At 36.3% G+C, this 13,996-nt stretch overlaps 1 protein-coding gene across 1 annotated transcript in view; it reads left to right on the top strand.

The window, feature by feature from the left end:
* The window catches only part of LOC127440509 (UDP-glucose:glycoprotein glucosyltransferase 1-like), a 46,034-nt gene extending 32,991 nt beyond the window's left edge, over nt 1–13,043 (top strand). The window contains exons 29-40 of the mRNA XM_051697134.1: nt 412–570; nt 660–745; nt 4,008–4,092; nt 5,827–5,915; nt 6,002–6,106; nt 6,539–6,623; nt 7,671–7,853; nt 8,666–8,826; nt 8,964–9,078; nt 9,598–9,714; nt 10,679–10,835; nt 10,987–13,043. Coding sequence (XP_051553094.1) covers nt 412–570; nt 660–745; nt 4,008–4,092; nt 5,827–5,915; nt 6,002–6,106; nt 6,539–6,623; nt 7,671–7,853; nt 8,666–8,826; nt 8,964–9,078; nt 9,598–9,714; nt 10,679–10,835; nt 10,987–11,012 — 1,368 coding nt within the window. The 3' untranslated portion in view covers nt 11,013–13,043. The remainder of the gene's footprint in view (nt 1–411; nt 571–659; nt 746–4,007; nt 4,093–5,826; nt 5,916–6,001; nt 6,107–6,538; nt 6,624–7,670; nt 7,854–8,665; nt 8,827–8,963; nt 9,079–9,597; nt 9,715–10,678; nt 10,836–10,986) is intronic.
* The last annotated feature ends 953 nt before the right edge of the window (nt 13,044–13,996 follow it).

Here is a 13,996-nt window from a genome sequence, read left to right as displayed (position 1 = left end):
ATCCCAGGAGATAAGCAGTTACAGAAATCCTCAAACCAGCCTGTCTGCCCCCGCCCCCCCCCCCCGGTGAAGATCTTACACCAAGTGCGATGAAAACATTTATATCTTCAGTAAAAGTAGCTCATTTGTTATGAATACAAGACCCCCGCCTCAGTGACAGTATGATTTTTTTCAAGCAAGCCTGATATGTTTTTTTTTTTTTTTTGAAGCATTAACTCAGCAGTGAGTCCTGACAGTCAAATGATTAACACCTCCTGCTGAGAGACACTAATGTGTGCTCCAACAAACATTTTGTCCAGTTTCAAGCAATGAACAAACAAATGCATTTTACTCATGCTACTGAAATTTGTGAACCCATACATTGGTGTATTGTGACCACTAATGGTTTCATCTTTGTTTTTTTCTCTGCAGGTTGACAGTGTTGTGGCCGCTGAGTATGAGTTGGAATATTTATTACTCGAGGGTCATTGCTTTGACGTCACGACAGGTCAGCCGCCCCGCGGGCTACAATTCACACTGGGCACTGCCTCTGACCCTGTCATTGTCGACACCATTGTTATGGCCAACCTGGTGAGGGGACGTCACATACTCAGCCAGGAAATAATTGGTTCTATTTTCTTGGAGGTGACTGTCCCTTACTGTGATGAATCTTTTAACAGGGCTATTTCCAGCTGAAAGCAAACCCAGGAGCCTGGATCCTCAGACTGAGGAAAGGCAGATCGGATGACATCTACAAAATCTACAGGTATGTCTGTCTCTCTTTGTGTCCCTCGGTCTGTTTGATTGATTGCTTGGGTCATTCTATAAAACGGTTGGCATTTGTGTCCCTCATGTACATGTGTGTAAAAAAAAAAAAAAAAATATATATATGTGTATATATACAGGTGCATCTCAATAAATTAGAATGTCATGGAAAAGTTCATTTATTTCAGTAATTTAACTCAAACTGTGAAACTCGTGTATTAAATAAATTCAATGCACACAGACTGAAGTAGTTTAAGTCTTTGGTTCTTTTAATTGTGATGATTTTGGCTCACATTTAACAAAAACCCACCAATTCACTATCTCAGAAAATTAGAATATGGTGACATGCCAATCAGCTAATCAACTCAAAACACCTACAAAGGTTTCCTGAGCCTTCAAAATGGTCTCTCAGTTTGGTTCACTAGGCTACACAATCATGGGGAAGACTGTTGATCTGACAGTTGTCCAGAAGACAATCATTGACACCCTTCACAGGGAGGGTAAGCCACAAACATTCATTGCCAAAGAAGCTGGCTGTTCACAGAGTGCTGTATCCAAGCATGTTAACAGAAAGTTGAGTGGAAGGAAAAAGTGTGGAAGAAAAAGATGCACAACCAACCGAGAGAACCGCAGCCTTATGATTGTCAAGCAAAATCGATTCAAGAATTTGGGTGAACTTCACAAGGAATGGACTGAGGCTGGGGTCAAGCCACCACACACAGACATGTCAAGGAATTTGGCTAGAGTTGTCATATTCCTCTTGTTAAGCCACTCCTGAACCACAGACAACGTCAGAGGCGTCTTACCTGGGCTAAGGAGAACAGGAACTGGACTGTTGCCCAGTGTTCCAAAGTCCTCTTTTCAGATGAGAGCAAGTTTTGTATTTCATTTAGAAACCAAGGTCCTAGAGTCTGGAGGAAGGGTGGAGAAGCTCATAGCCCAAGTTGCTTGAAGTCCAGTGTTAAGTTTCCACAGTCTGTGATGATTTGGGGTGCAATGTCATCTGCTGGTGTTGGTTCATTGTGTTTTTTGAAAACCAAAGTCACTGCACCCGTTTACCAAGAAATTTTGGAGCACTTCATGCTTCCTTCTGCTGACCAGCTTTTTCAAGATGCTGATTTCATTTTCCAGCAGGGTTTGGCACCTGCCCACACTGCCAAAAGCACCAAAAGTTGGTTAAATGACCATGGTGTTGGTGTGCTTGACTGGCCAGTAAACTCACCAGACCTGAACCCCATAGAGAATCTATGGGGTATTGTCAAGAGGAAAATGAGAAACAAGAGACCAAAAAATGCAGATGAGCTGAAGGCCACTGTCAAAGAAACCTGGGCTTCCATACCACCTCAGCAGTGCCACAAACTGATCACCTCCATGCCACACCGAATTGAGGCAGTAATTAAAGCAAAAGGAGCCCCTACCAAGTATTGAGTACATATACAGTAAATGAACATACTTTCCAGAAGGCCAACAATTCACTAAAAATGATTTTTTTATTGGTCTTATGATGTATTCTAATTTTTTGAGATAGTGAATTGGTGGGTTTTTGTTAAATGTGAGCCAAAATCATCACAATTAAAAGAACCAAAGACTTAAACTACTTCAGTCTGTGTGCATTGAATTTATTTAATACACGAGTTTCACAATTTGAGTTGAATTACTGAAATAAATGAACTTTTCCACGACATTCTAATTTATTGAGATGCACCTGTATATATATATGTATATATGTGTGTGTGTGTGTGTGTGTGTATATATATATATATATATATATATATATGTATGTATATATATATATGTATATGTGTGTGTGTGTATATATATATATATATATATATATATATATATATATATATATATATATATATATATATATATATATATATAATATTCATCAATAAATAATGAATAGCTGATGCCAACTTTTACACTGTTGATCTAGGCAATTTTTCAACAAAAAAAATCTAAACTTTTATTTTCATGTTGTTGTTTTTTGTTTGTGTTTTCTTTCATGCATATTGACATCTTTTCTGGCCTGTCCCCTGCTCTGTTTCCAACATCTCTTAGCACTTTGATTTTAGTTTCAAGTGTGTGTGTATGTGTCTATATTATAATTTAACATTTTTATTTATAATTTATCTAAAATATAATATAATAAAATATAATATTGACAATGTATTATTAAAAAGACTTGGTTGTGTCCCCAGGTAATGAGTTATATTTCATAAACCAAAAAGACTTTGTCATATTGATATCATCAGCCTGTTAGCAGGTGAATTCTTTAAGGGCAAGCTTAAGCTCCTCAGTCACTTTTTCCATTCTAATCTTAAAATATTAACCATGTTACCATAGTGTAGAAAATAATAAATAATTAAAATAACATATTTGTAGAAATATCAGCATGACATTTTTAAGAAGCAACATGTAGTTTCATGAACCTCAGCTTAAAGTTGTCCTCAGTAACTTTTTGTTTGTGTCATCTTGGACTTACAGTGACACCTGGTGTGGATGCAGCATCATTCAAAACCAATAGTTTTCAGTTAAAGATGCCATTGTAGAAATGCACTATTCACAATCAGCCTTGATTAATTTAATCCAAGAGTGAAAGTGTCCAATAACAAGATGGTTACTGAGATTAATTGAGTAGTATTCAGCTGGTTATGTGATTCTAAAATGGCAGCCCCTGTGAGGGCACCCCTGCTCCATGTAAAATAAAACAGCTTTTATAAGGTTACTGATTTGACTAGAGTCCTCATCTCATGTGAGTGGTCATGATTTTATACATACAGTTGTGCTCAAAAGTTTGCATACCCTTGGAGAATTGGTAATATATGTACCATTTTTAAAGAAAACATGAGTGAGCAGGCAAAACACATTTCTTTTATTTCTTATGGGATTCATATTCAACTGAAGGTTATAACAGAATGGCACAATCATAAAACAAAACATGGCAACAATGAAAAAAAATGGCCCCCTTTAGCATCAATGGCAGTGTGCAGTCTTTTGTAATAGTTGTCTATGAGGCCCCAAATTCTTGCAGGTGGTATAGCTGCCCATTCGTCTTGGCAAAAGGCCTCCAGGTCATGCAAAGTCTTTGGTTGTCTTGCATGAACCGCATGCAATATATATATATATATTTAGCTTGAGGTGGCATAATGCAAATTATCAGCAACTAGAATGTTCAGTTTTAGAATGTATTTAAAGCACCTTAAGAAGCTGGAAAAGGCACCTGTTTCATAGAAAGTTTTTTTTTTTTCCTCTCTCAGTCATGATGGCACAGACTCTCCAGCTGAAGCTGATGATTTAATTGTCGTCCTCAACAACTTCAAGAGCAAGATTATTAAAGTGAAAGTAAGTAATGGGTGTCTGCATGAGGTCGGAAACAAGTTCTTTGTCTTTTTGCTGGGTATTAGCAGAGTAAATTTTCTCAGGCAGCTGTATTCCTCATATTTCTGTTCGGAGGGAGAGGGATAGGGAGAGGGATAGGGAGTGGGAGAGGGAGAGGGAGAGAGAGTGTGAGAGAGAGTGTGAGAGTGAGAGTGAGTGAGTGAGTGAGAGTGTCCTGGAATATCTGACAGATTGTCACATCTCAGCTGCTGTGTGGGCGTGTGTCCAAAATGAGGCCTGCTGCTTCCTTTGGGGCTGTGGGTGGATTAAGAATGTGGATAGGGATGTGTGATGAAAATATACCTGTTTTTTTGACACTTTGCAGCTTTAAGTATACAGCCTTGGCTGTTGGGAATGTGTGTATTTATGCGACAGAGAATGGCTTGGGGTTTAGATTATTGTTTCCACATCAAAAGTTGGCAGCTGTGTTCTTGCCAAGAACCTGTCAACAGGGTTTAAAATTAAAATTTTGCCTCACCTGCCAATGGCTGGTGAATTGAGAATATTTACCAGCCAATGGTGATGAAACTATTTTGAATTATTTCATTAACACCTTTTTTGCACCGATGACAAAGGAATGTTTAAGCTGTTTTTCTACAAACAGTGTAGATATTTGTGTCATATAAATTTAAGTTGTGGCATGGCAATCACCGAGCTTTTCTTTAGTAGATCCCCTGTGTCTCATTGATTGAATTGCTCACATCAAGGAAACTTAAAAAAAAACAGAGTGAGTGGGAGTCGTACATTATTTTGCAGTTCCTACGAAAGTTATCGGCCAACTCGATAGTTACTCTGTTTACAAAGTGAACTTTCACTCTCATTTGCCGCTTGGTGAGTGCTAATTTAAAGGGATAGTTCACCCAAAAATGAAATTTTTTCTCATCATTTACTCGTTCTTTTTTCATCCCAGATGTGTATGACTTTCTTTCATCTGCTGAACTCAAATGAAGATTTATAGGAGAATTTCTTCTTTTGATCCATTCAATGCAAGTGAATGGGTGCCAACATTTTGAAGCTCCAAAAATCACATAAATCAGCGTAAAAGTAATCCATAAGACTCCAGTGGTTAAATCAATGTCTTCGGAAGTGATTTGATAGGTGTGGATGAGAAATAGATCACTTTCACAATCTTCTTGTGTTTTTGGTGATTCACATTCTTCATGCATATCACCCGCTACTGGGCAGAATTTCTAGCAAAAAGGGACTTAAATATTGATCTTTTTCTCACCCACACTTATCATATCACTTTTTGAAGACATGAACTAAACCACTGTAGTCTTATGTATTACTTTTATGTTGCCTTTATGTGATTTTTGGAGCACCCATTGACTTTCATTGTATGGACCTACAGAGCTGAGATATTCTACAAAAATCATAATTTGTGTTCTGCAGAAGAAAGAAAGTCATACACATTTGGGATGGCATGAATGTGAGCAAATGATGAGAGAATTTTCATTTTTGGGTGAACTGTTCCTTTAAACACTGGCCTACCACCCATTGCATAGGGCCAAAACTCTTGCATTTCATAATCTAAGCTGTGAACTATGTTTTTCAACAGAATCACAGCATTTGTTAAACAGTCTTGACATGATTATGACCGCAGTTGGCTCACAGAATGTTAAATGTGCTCAGTATTAGTGCTATGAGATCTGATGTAGATGTTTTAAACACTTAAAATCTGTCTGTTAATGTTCTCAGGTACAGAAGAAGCCCGAAATGATGAGTGAAGAGCTTCTCAGTGATGGAACTCTTGAGGACGACTCTGGATTCTGGACTTCATTGACCAGGTACAAACCCATCAACTTAATTCTGCTGTTGATCTCATTTAGAAGTGTCAATTAGAGTAGTCTGTTCAATGTCTTTACTCTTTCAGAGGATTTACTGGTGGTTCCAATCCAGAAGAACTCAAACAGGAGAAAGATGATGTCATCAACATTTTCTCTGTCGCCTCTGGTCACTTGTACGAGAGGTTCCTCAGGTAAACATCATGACTTATACCCTCAAATGAACCATGGCATTTCTGCTAAGACAAAGATATTACTTTAATCTTGTTCTAGTGCAGCAAAATTGCTACAACTTGTAATACTGGCAAATCCTCCTGTGTATATCCCAATGTGATATTTGAAAACGACACGTATATATCTTATTTCACATATTAAGAAAATGCAATAACTCTACATGACATCCTGGCTTCGGTCACATCTTGTCTTTTTGTTATATATGTTTTTTTTTTTTTTTTAAGGGTAAAAGCCTATTGTCAAATGCTGATTTTTGGACTTGCCGTGTCTTTTTAGCTGCAGTGTTATTGGTTGTGTAATGCAGCTCAGTTTAGAAGGTCACTCGCATAACTCTTGCAGCCTGTCACTGCAGCCACACTGTATTGAACTTTGCCCTCTCTCTGTCTCTGCAGGATAATGATGCTGTCTGTGCTCAAACACACCAAAACACCCGTCAAGTTCTGGTTCCTCAAAAACTACCTATCTCCAGCTTTTAAAGTATATATTCCTTTTTCTTTTTTTTTTTTTTTTACATTTTAAAATATTTCATTAATTTATAATATTTTTTATAATATTCTTTTTATAGTTACTGTAGATCTTTCATTATGCTTAGTTCTTTTAAAAATAATTGGTTAAAATTACTTTAACCTTTTAAAGTTAAATAAATAAAAATAACCCTTTTATTTAAAGGTGCCATATTCTATACATATTCTATTTTTTTTTTATTTTTTTTTATTGTTTTTGTCTTGGTGTTTACTTATAATTTTAAAGTTTCTTGCACCAAAAACAATATATAGTAGTTCACCCAATAATGAAAATTCTCTCATTATTACAGGAACTCACCCTCATACCATCCCTGATGTGCATGACTTTCTTTCTTCTGCTGAACAGAAACAAATAGTTTTTTTTAAGAATTCTGTATCTCAACTCTTTTGGTCCTCACAATGCAAGTGAATGTTGACCATTCAAAAAAAGGACATGAAAGTAATCCAAACAACTCTAGTGGTTAAATCCTCGTCTTCATAAGCGATATGATAGGTGAGGGTGAGAAACATTTAATTCTTTTTTTTACTATAAATCTCCACCTTTGACAAGCCCCCACCAGTAGGTGTTTAAATATGAAAGTGAAAGTGTAGATTTACAGTAAAAAAAATTACTTAAATATTGATCTGTTTCTCACCCGCACTATCAAATCGCTTCTGAAGATAGATATAGATTTAACCACTGGAGTCATACAGATTACTTTTATGTGGCCTTTGTGATTTTTGGAGCTTCAAAGATCTGGTCACCATACTTGCATTATAAGGACCAACAGGGCTGAGATATTCTTCTAAAATCTTTGTGTTCTGCAGAAGAAACAAAGTCATACACATCTGGGATGGCATAAAGGTGAGTAAATGATTGGAGAATTTTCATATTTGGATGAACTATCCCTTTAAAATTAAACAGGCTTTTTTGCTACTGTGCATTTTAGGGCATCTATATGTAAATTACCTCTGTTATGACCTGCCGATTTTGACTGATGTCTTTGTGTATTTCTTGCAGGAGTTTATCCCATATATGGCAGAAAATTATGGCTTCCAGTATGAGTTGGTACAGTATAAATGGCCACGTTGGCTGCACCAGCAGACGGAAAAGCAACGGATCATCTGGGGTTATAAGATTCTGTTCCTCGATGTGCTGTTTCCTCTCGCTGTGGAAAAGATTATTTTTGTAGATGCAGATCAGGTACAGAAAAGATGCATAACATAATCTACGTTTTTTTTTTTTTTTTTTTTTTAGTGATCACCAAGAATTAACCTGCCTTTGATTCCTAGACTGGGCTTGGAATAACATACTATCATCCTGCTCTTACTATTTCTGCAGTATATGGAATGTACTGTATACTGTGCACATTATGCAAATTTTCTGAATGTGTGGAATATTTCATTTGCTAAAATGTGCAGAATACAAGCTGAGGACACTGTGTGAGCACATTGTATTCCACAGTGCAATGCACTTGACTTTGTTTACACATAATGGGATTAAAATACAAAATAACCATATTTATATTCACAACTGAATGCCACTCCCTAAAATAAGCATGCAGGTGATAAAAATGTGATATGCTACTGTTTAAAATGTGTATCATGGAATAATGCCTATTTCACTTACTATTTTTAGAAAAGAAAAAAGTATACAGTATACACTGTGTAGTATTCAGTAAGTTGTAAGCTAGTATTCCATTTCAAACATAGTGCTAGTCACTTCACTGTAATCCAAATATAAATCTAAGAATGTTTTGCTTAAAAAAGAGAGTATCACACCCATTATGCATCAGATGTTACATTGCTGCCACCTTTGGGTAGTTATATACAGTTTGAGTTTAACTGGTGGAGGAAATTTTGCATTGTACTGTAATAAAGATCCTCAGTTTTACCACGTTTTAAACTTTATTAGACTGTCAAAAGATTATGTCAGTTTAATTAGCTAATTAGGCCATATCATTCTCTAGGGTTGTATGAACTGATAAAAGATGACATTGTTTTTTTGTTATACAGATAGTTCGCACAGACCTAAAGGAGTTGCGGGACTTTGACCTGGAGGGGGCGCCATATGGTTACACTCCTTTCTGTGAGAGCCGAAGGGAGATGGATGGTTACCGTTTCTGGAAGTCAGGGTATTGGGCCAGTCACTTGGCAGGACGTAAATACCATATCAGGTAAGAATGGTTCATGCATGCATGATTTGTTATGGATATGGAATTATGATTTGTTATGGAATTATGATCTACACCATTTAGTCTACCTTTGGCTGCCCATTAGCGTGCATCAAAGTTTTTTGTGGTGTGCTCCACAGTGCTTTGTATGTGGTGGATCTGAAGAAGTTTAGGAAGATTGCAGCTGGAGACAGACTGAGAGGGCAATACCAAGGTCTGAGTCAAGACCCCAACAGCTTGTCCAACCTGGACCAGGTGTGACATCCATTGATAGTCTGCTCACCTGTATCAGTTCCCACACTGAAGACCCTCTATCTATGTGTTCCATGTTTCTGAGTCATGCAACCCAAACACAAACTCATTATTTTTCTTTCAGAGCTTTAACTGTCAAAGCTTTGATGTGAATTATTATTGGTAAACATATATGGGTTTTTAAAGGCTGATACAATATCTATAGCCGATGGCTAATATAATGGTGAAATGTTTAAAAAAAATATCCAATATGACACATTCAAAAAATTGCTAAAAAATAAGCCTATTTCACATAATATTTACTCAAAATTCACTTCAAATATTTGAAATAGTTTATAAAATCTTTAATCCATTGGCAAGGCAAGGGGAAACTTACTGCCACTTCTCTTAATCAGCCAAATGGACATGTTGATAATCTCAAAATGGCCAAATATCCTCCAGTTTTTCAGACCAATGACCCATATTTTGGTCAATCATTTGAACAACTTCATTTCTTCCATTGATATTGTTTTTTTCTGTCAGGATCTGCCCAACAACATGATCCACCAAGTGCCAATAAAGTCACTTCCTCAAGAGTGGCTTTGGTGTGAAACCTGGTGTGATGATGCTTCTAAAAAGAAAGCCAAGACCATAGATCTGGTAGGTGTAAGAATGTATTTTATTACAAATGTATAAACAACTCTATGAAGCTCATTTTACAAATACACAGTACTCTATACTTTTAGATAGATAGTTCACCCAAAAATAAAAATTATTGGAAGCACTTTATTTTACAGTACTGTTCTACATTGACTTACTATAGAATTGCAACAACTACAGTACTAGGTACATACCTTAAACCTAACCCCAACCCTAACCTTAACCCATATTAATTACATGTAGTTACCTAATATTACTCAGAACTTTCTTGGGTAAGTACACTGTAAGTATACAGAAAGTACACGTACTGTAAAATAAAGTACAACCAAATTCTTTCATCATTTACTTCTGGTGAACACAAATTACATTTTGTATTAAAAAAGCTCTGTTGGTCCATTCAGTGCAAGAGAATGGGGGTCAGAACTTTTAAGCTCCAAAAAGCACAAAGGCAGCATAAAAGTAATCCATAAGACTCCAGGGGTTAAATCCATGTCTTCTGAAGCCATATTATAGGTGTGCGAAACAGATCCTTTTTTACTATACATTTTTTTTTTTTTAATTTAGAGTAAAAAAAAGGACTTAAATATTGATCTGTTTCTCACCCAAACCTATAATATCGCTTCTGAATACATTGATTTATCAACTGGACACGTATGGTTGACTTTTACGCTGCCGTTATATGCTTTTATATGCGTTGTATAGACAAATAGAGCTGAGATATTTTTTCTAAAAATCATGTGTTCAGCAGAAGAAAGTAAATCATACACATCTGGGATAGCATGAGGGTGAGTCAGTGATGAGAGCATTTAAATTTTTTGGGTCATCTGTTCCTTTAACAGCTGTTCATATTTCTGTTGGAAAAACAACAATGAACAACAAAACTTATGAGTTTCCTAGGGGCCATTTTTTTGGATTTTCACATTTAGCTTATAGTCAGTGATTTGAGATGCTGTCTCTGTCTTAGTGCAACAACCCTCAGACAAAAGAGCCAAAGCTGCAGGCTGCTGTCCGTATAGTAGCCGAGTGGAGTGACTACGACCAGGAGATTAAGAAAATCTACAACACCTTCATTCCAGGTGGCACAGCAGGCACCCATCAGACTACAGACAGAAAACACACAAGTGAGTTCTATCTGTCCATTTCTTTTTTTGTCTTGAGGACTAAAAAAAATATTGCATGGCACTGTACATGTTAAAAACTGTTTCTTCTTGAACTGGTAAATTTGAGTCTCTCTCTGCTCTTCCTCTCTCTCTCTCTCTCTCTCTCTGTCAGGTGGTGACGAGCACACAGAGCTTTAAGCTGAAGCTCTACCGCCAAAGAAGAGGGTACTCTGATTAAAGAGTTGTCTTTTCTTTACCCTTTTTAAACCAAGCCTATCCTCAAGGAACAGGTTGACATTTGTGCTGAACTTGAACTTTAACCGAATATAATGCAAATTCCCTTTTTGTTTCCTAATGGTCGCTGCTTTTGTTTGGAGGTTTGGGGCTCAGGGTAAAACACATGGAGAGGAGAGCAGTTGTACATTCATTAGGACAGAGGGCATTTCCAATCACCTGCCATTTTTAATGCTTAAAGGCATAGTTCACCCAAAATTAAATTTCTTTCACCTTATGTTGTTTCAAGCCCGATTGACTTTCTTTCATGAAACACAGAAGGAGCTGTTAGGCAGATTGTTAGCCTCAGTCACCGATCACTTTTATGATGTTTTTTTTTTTTTTTAATCATGCAATGAAAGTGAATGGTGACTGAGACCAACATTCTGCCTAACAGCTCCTTTTGTGTTCCACAAAAGAAAGTCATAAAGGTTTGGAACAACATGAGGGTGAATGCATGATCAAATTAATTTTTGGGTGAACTATCCCTTTTACTCCCAAAACACTTTGGGCTTGATAGACATCCGCATTTGTCACATTCAAAAGCAGTTCCACTGGAGAAAAAAGGCAAACGCAGTCTCTGATTGGTCTAGGTAGTAACCAATGGGAATAACTTAATTGAACAAGCCACAGAAAGTGCATGTGCACATTTTTAACATGAAAAAAGGATTCGATAAATGTCCCTCTTAGCTGTAATGTCATGCACTGACTTGCTCTCAAGAAAATGATTATCATGAAGAATGGCACACAGACTGTTCATTTAAAAGCCACCCATGGTTTTGAAATGCCACGGCAGCAAAGTGATTTCATAATAGGTGGACTTCAAAGCATAAATCACTTCCTGTGACACATCACATTTTAATTTAGAGGCTCGATGTAAAAAAAAACAGCCTTTTGGTAAACAGCCTTTATTTCTTTCTAGCCCAAGTCAAACCTGTCTCTTTTTGTTTGTGTTTGCAGTCTGTGAGTGGTTGATCCATTTTACAGATGATCCGTCTAATGTAAATGGTGACATAGCGTTGTGTCCAAAAGGCATTTTAAAAATGTTAATTCACATCACTCCTTTAAGAGACACGTCAAGAAGATCTTTTAACTCAGGAACAAGCTATTTGGTTGTTTTAGTCACAGCTGAGATTAATAAAGAAATTTTAATTTACTGACAGATTTCTGTGGGCATCGACAAGCTCCAGTAGTGTTGTCACAGCTTAATGCTGGCAGATGGTTACTCGACATTAAAATGATTCATAATGGCACATTCAGTTAATGAACCAATGTCAATAGTCCAGTTAGCCCCATAGGGTCTAAATGATGTCTTTAAAATGGAAGGGAAAAAACCCTGCTTGTCAGGTTTCCCTAGAGATATTGCTAGCAGGGAAAAAGTAATTACAGGTTGTATTTTTTTTTTTTTTTTTTATCTGGAATTTAGTTTTCTTTGGTATTCTTTCAAATCACTGGATTTCTTATGTAACTCATTGAAGTGGTAACCTAATATTTCTTTCAAGGTCAGTCACTCTGGCCTCGTCTGTTTCTGTGGTAATGCTTTTGAGGGTTTGAGAATGACCTCTCTTGACCACTAGCTCAATACATTTGATTATCATCATAATCATCATCATCATCATATGGCATGGGACTATAAGTAATATAGATGTAAGTTTTTCATCCTGGGTAATTACCTGGCAATATTACATGCATATTGGCAATAGATCTCCGAGTCCATTTGATGTCACACAGACCCTGAAGAGTGAAAGGAAAACAGGGCTTGTACAGTGCCTTGTGTTTCGTTATATCTGAGAGGTACATTACAGTGTCTTGTGGTTGTCTTTATCTTATGTACTTTGAGTACACTTAATATTGGGGGAAAAAAGGACTGATTTAGTCACTATGATGATGATGCTTTGGAATTACTGTAAGATTAATTGTGGGATGACAATATTTTGTAATAAAAGATGTACCAAATGGAAGCTTCAATTCTTTAAACTGTTAAACACACTTTTTTGTAGCACAGTCCTGTAAAGGACATACTGTATAAAATTACTCAAGTTCCATCACTTCTTTTTATTACAGGCATAATTGTGGTCTGTTTTGATAAAACACACTAGGGAGTTTGTTGTCCAGAAGTCAGAATTTCATAAAGATCTGGAATGAATAAAAATTCATTTTATTATTATTATTATTATTATTATTTCTTAAAGGAAATTCTTTGACTGTCCACTAGTTGCAGCACCTGTACCCTTACAGAAAATAACATGGCAGTGCCATGGTTTTGTTATGGTATCAGATGTCAAGTTACTTTATATATTCGGTAACACTTTACAATAAGGTTCCATTTGTTAACTTTAGTTAATGCATTAGGTATCATAAACAATGAACATTTTTTTTTTTTTTACATTTTTTACAAATCTTTTTAGTGTTATTTTATTAAAGCACAATTATTCATTGTTAGTTTATGTTAGTTTTATAATAGCACTCACTAATACAGTATTCACTAATGTTGACGTACAACTTTTGATTTAAAAAATGTATTAATCTATATTGAAATTAACAATAACCAAGATGAATAAATGTTGTAAAAGTATTGTTCATTGTTAGTTCATGTTAACTAATGTTAACAATTGTGACCTTATTGTAAGTGCTAACATATACTATATGATACTGCTGTAAATTATTACCATATTCACATACCATGGTATTTACCTGGTACCCCAATGTCATTCAAAGAATACCTTGGGATTGCCTTGGTACCATGTCCAGAGAACAATATCATTACCATGTTAGCATGTCCAAAAATGCCATGGAAGCAGAATGGAGCTTTAAGTTTTGTTAGCATATTAAACCTCTCTTTGGGGGAATTGAAACTCCTCTCGTTGCAATGTATTATTCTACCACACGATGGTAGCACAACTCAATTC

This window comes from Myxocyprinus asiaticus, chromosome 5, assembly GCF_019703515.2.
Source record: "Myxocyprinus asiaticus isolate MX2 ecotype Aquarium Trade chromosome 5, UBuf_Myxa_2, whole genome shotgun sequence".
NCBI lineage: Eukaryota > Metazoa > Chordata > Actinopteri > Cypriniformes > Catostomidae > Myxocyprinus > Myxocyprinus asiaticus.
This window is presented reverse-complemented; position numbering and strand designations above follow the sequence as displayed.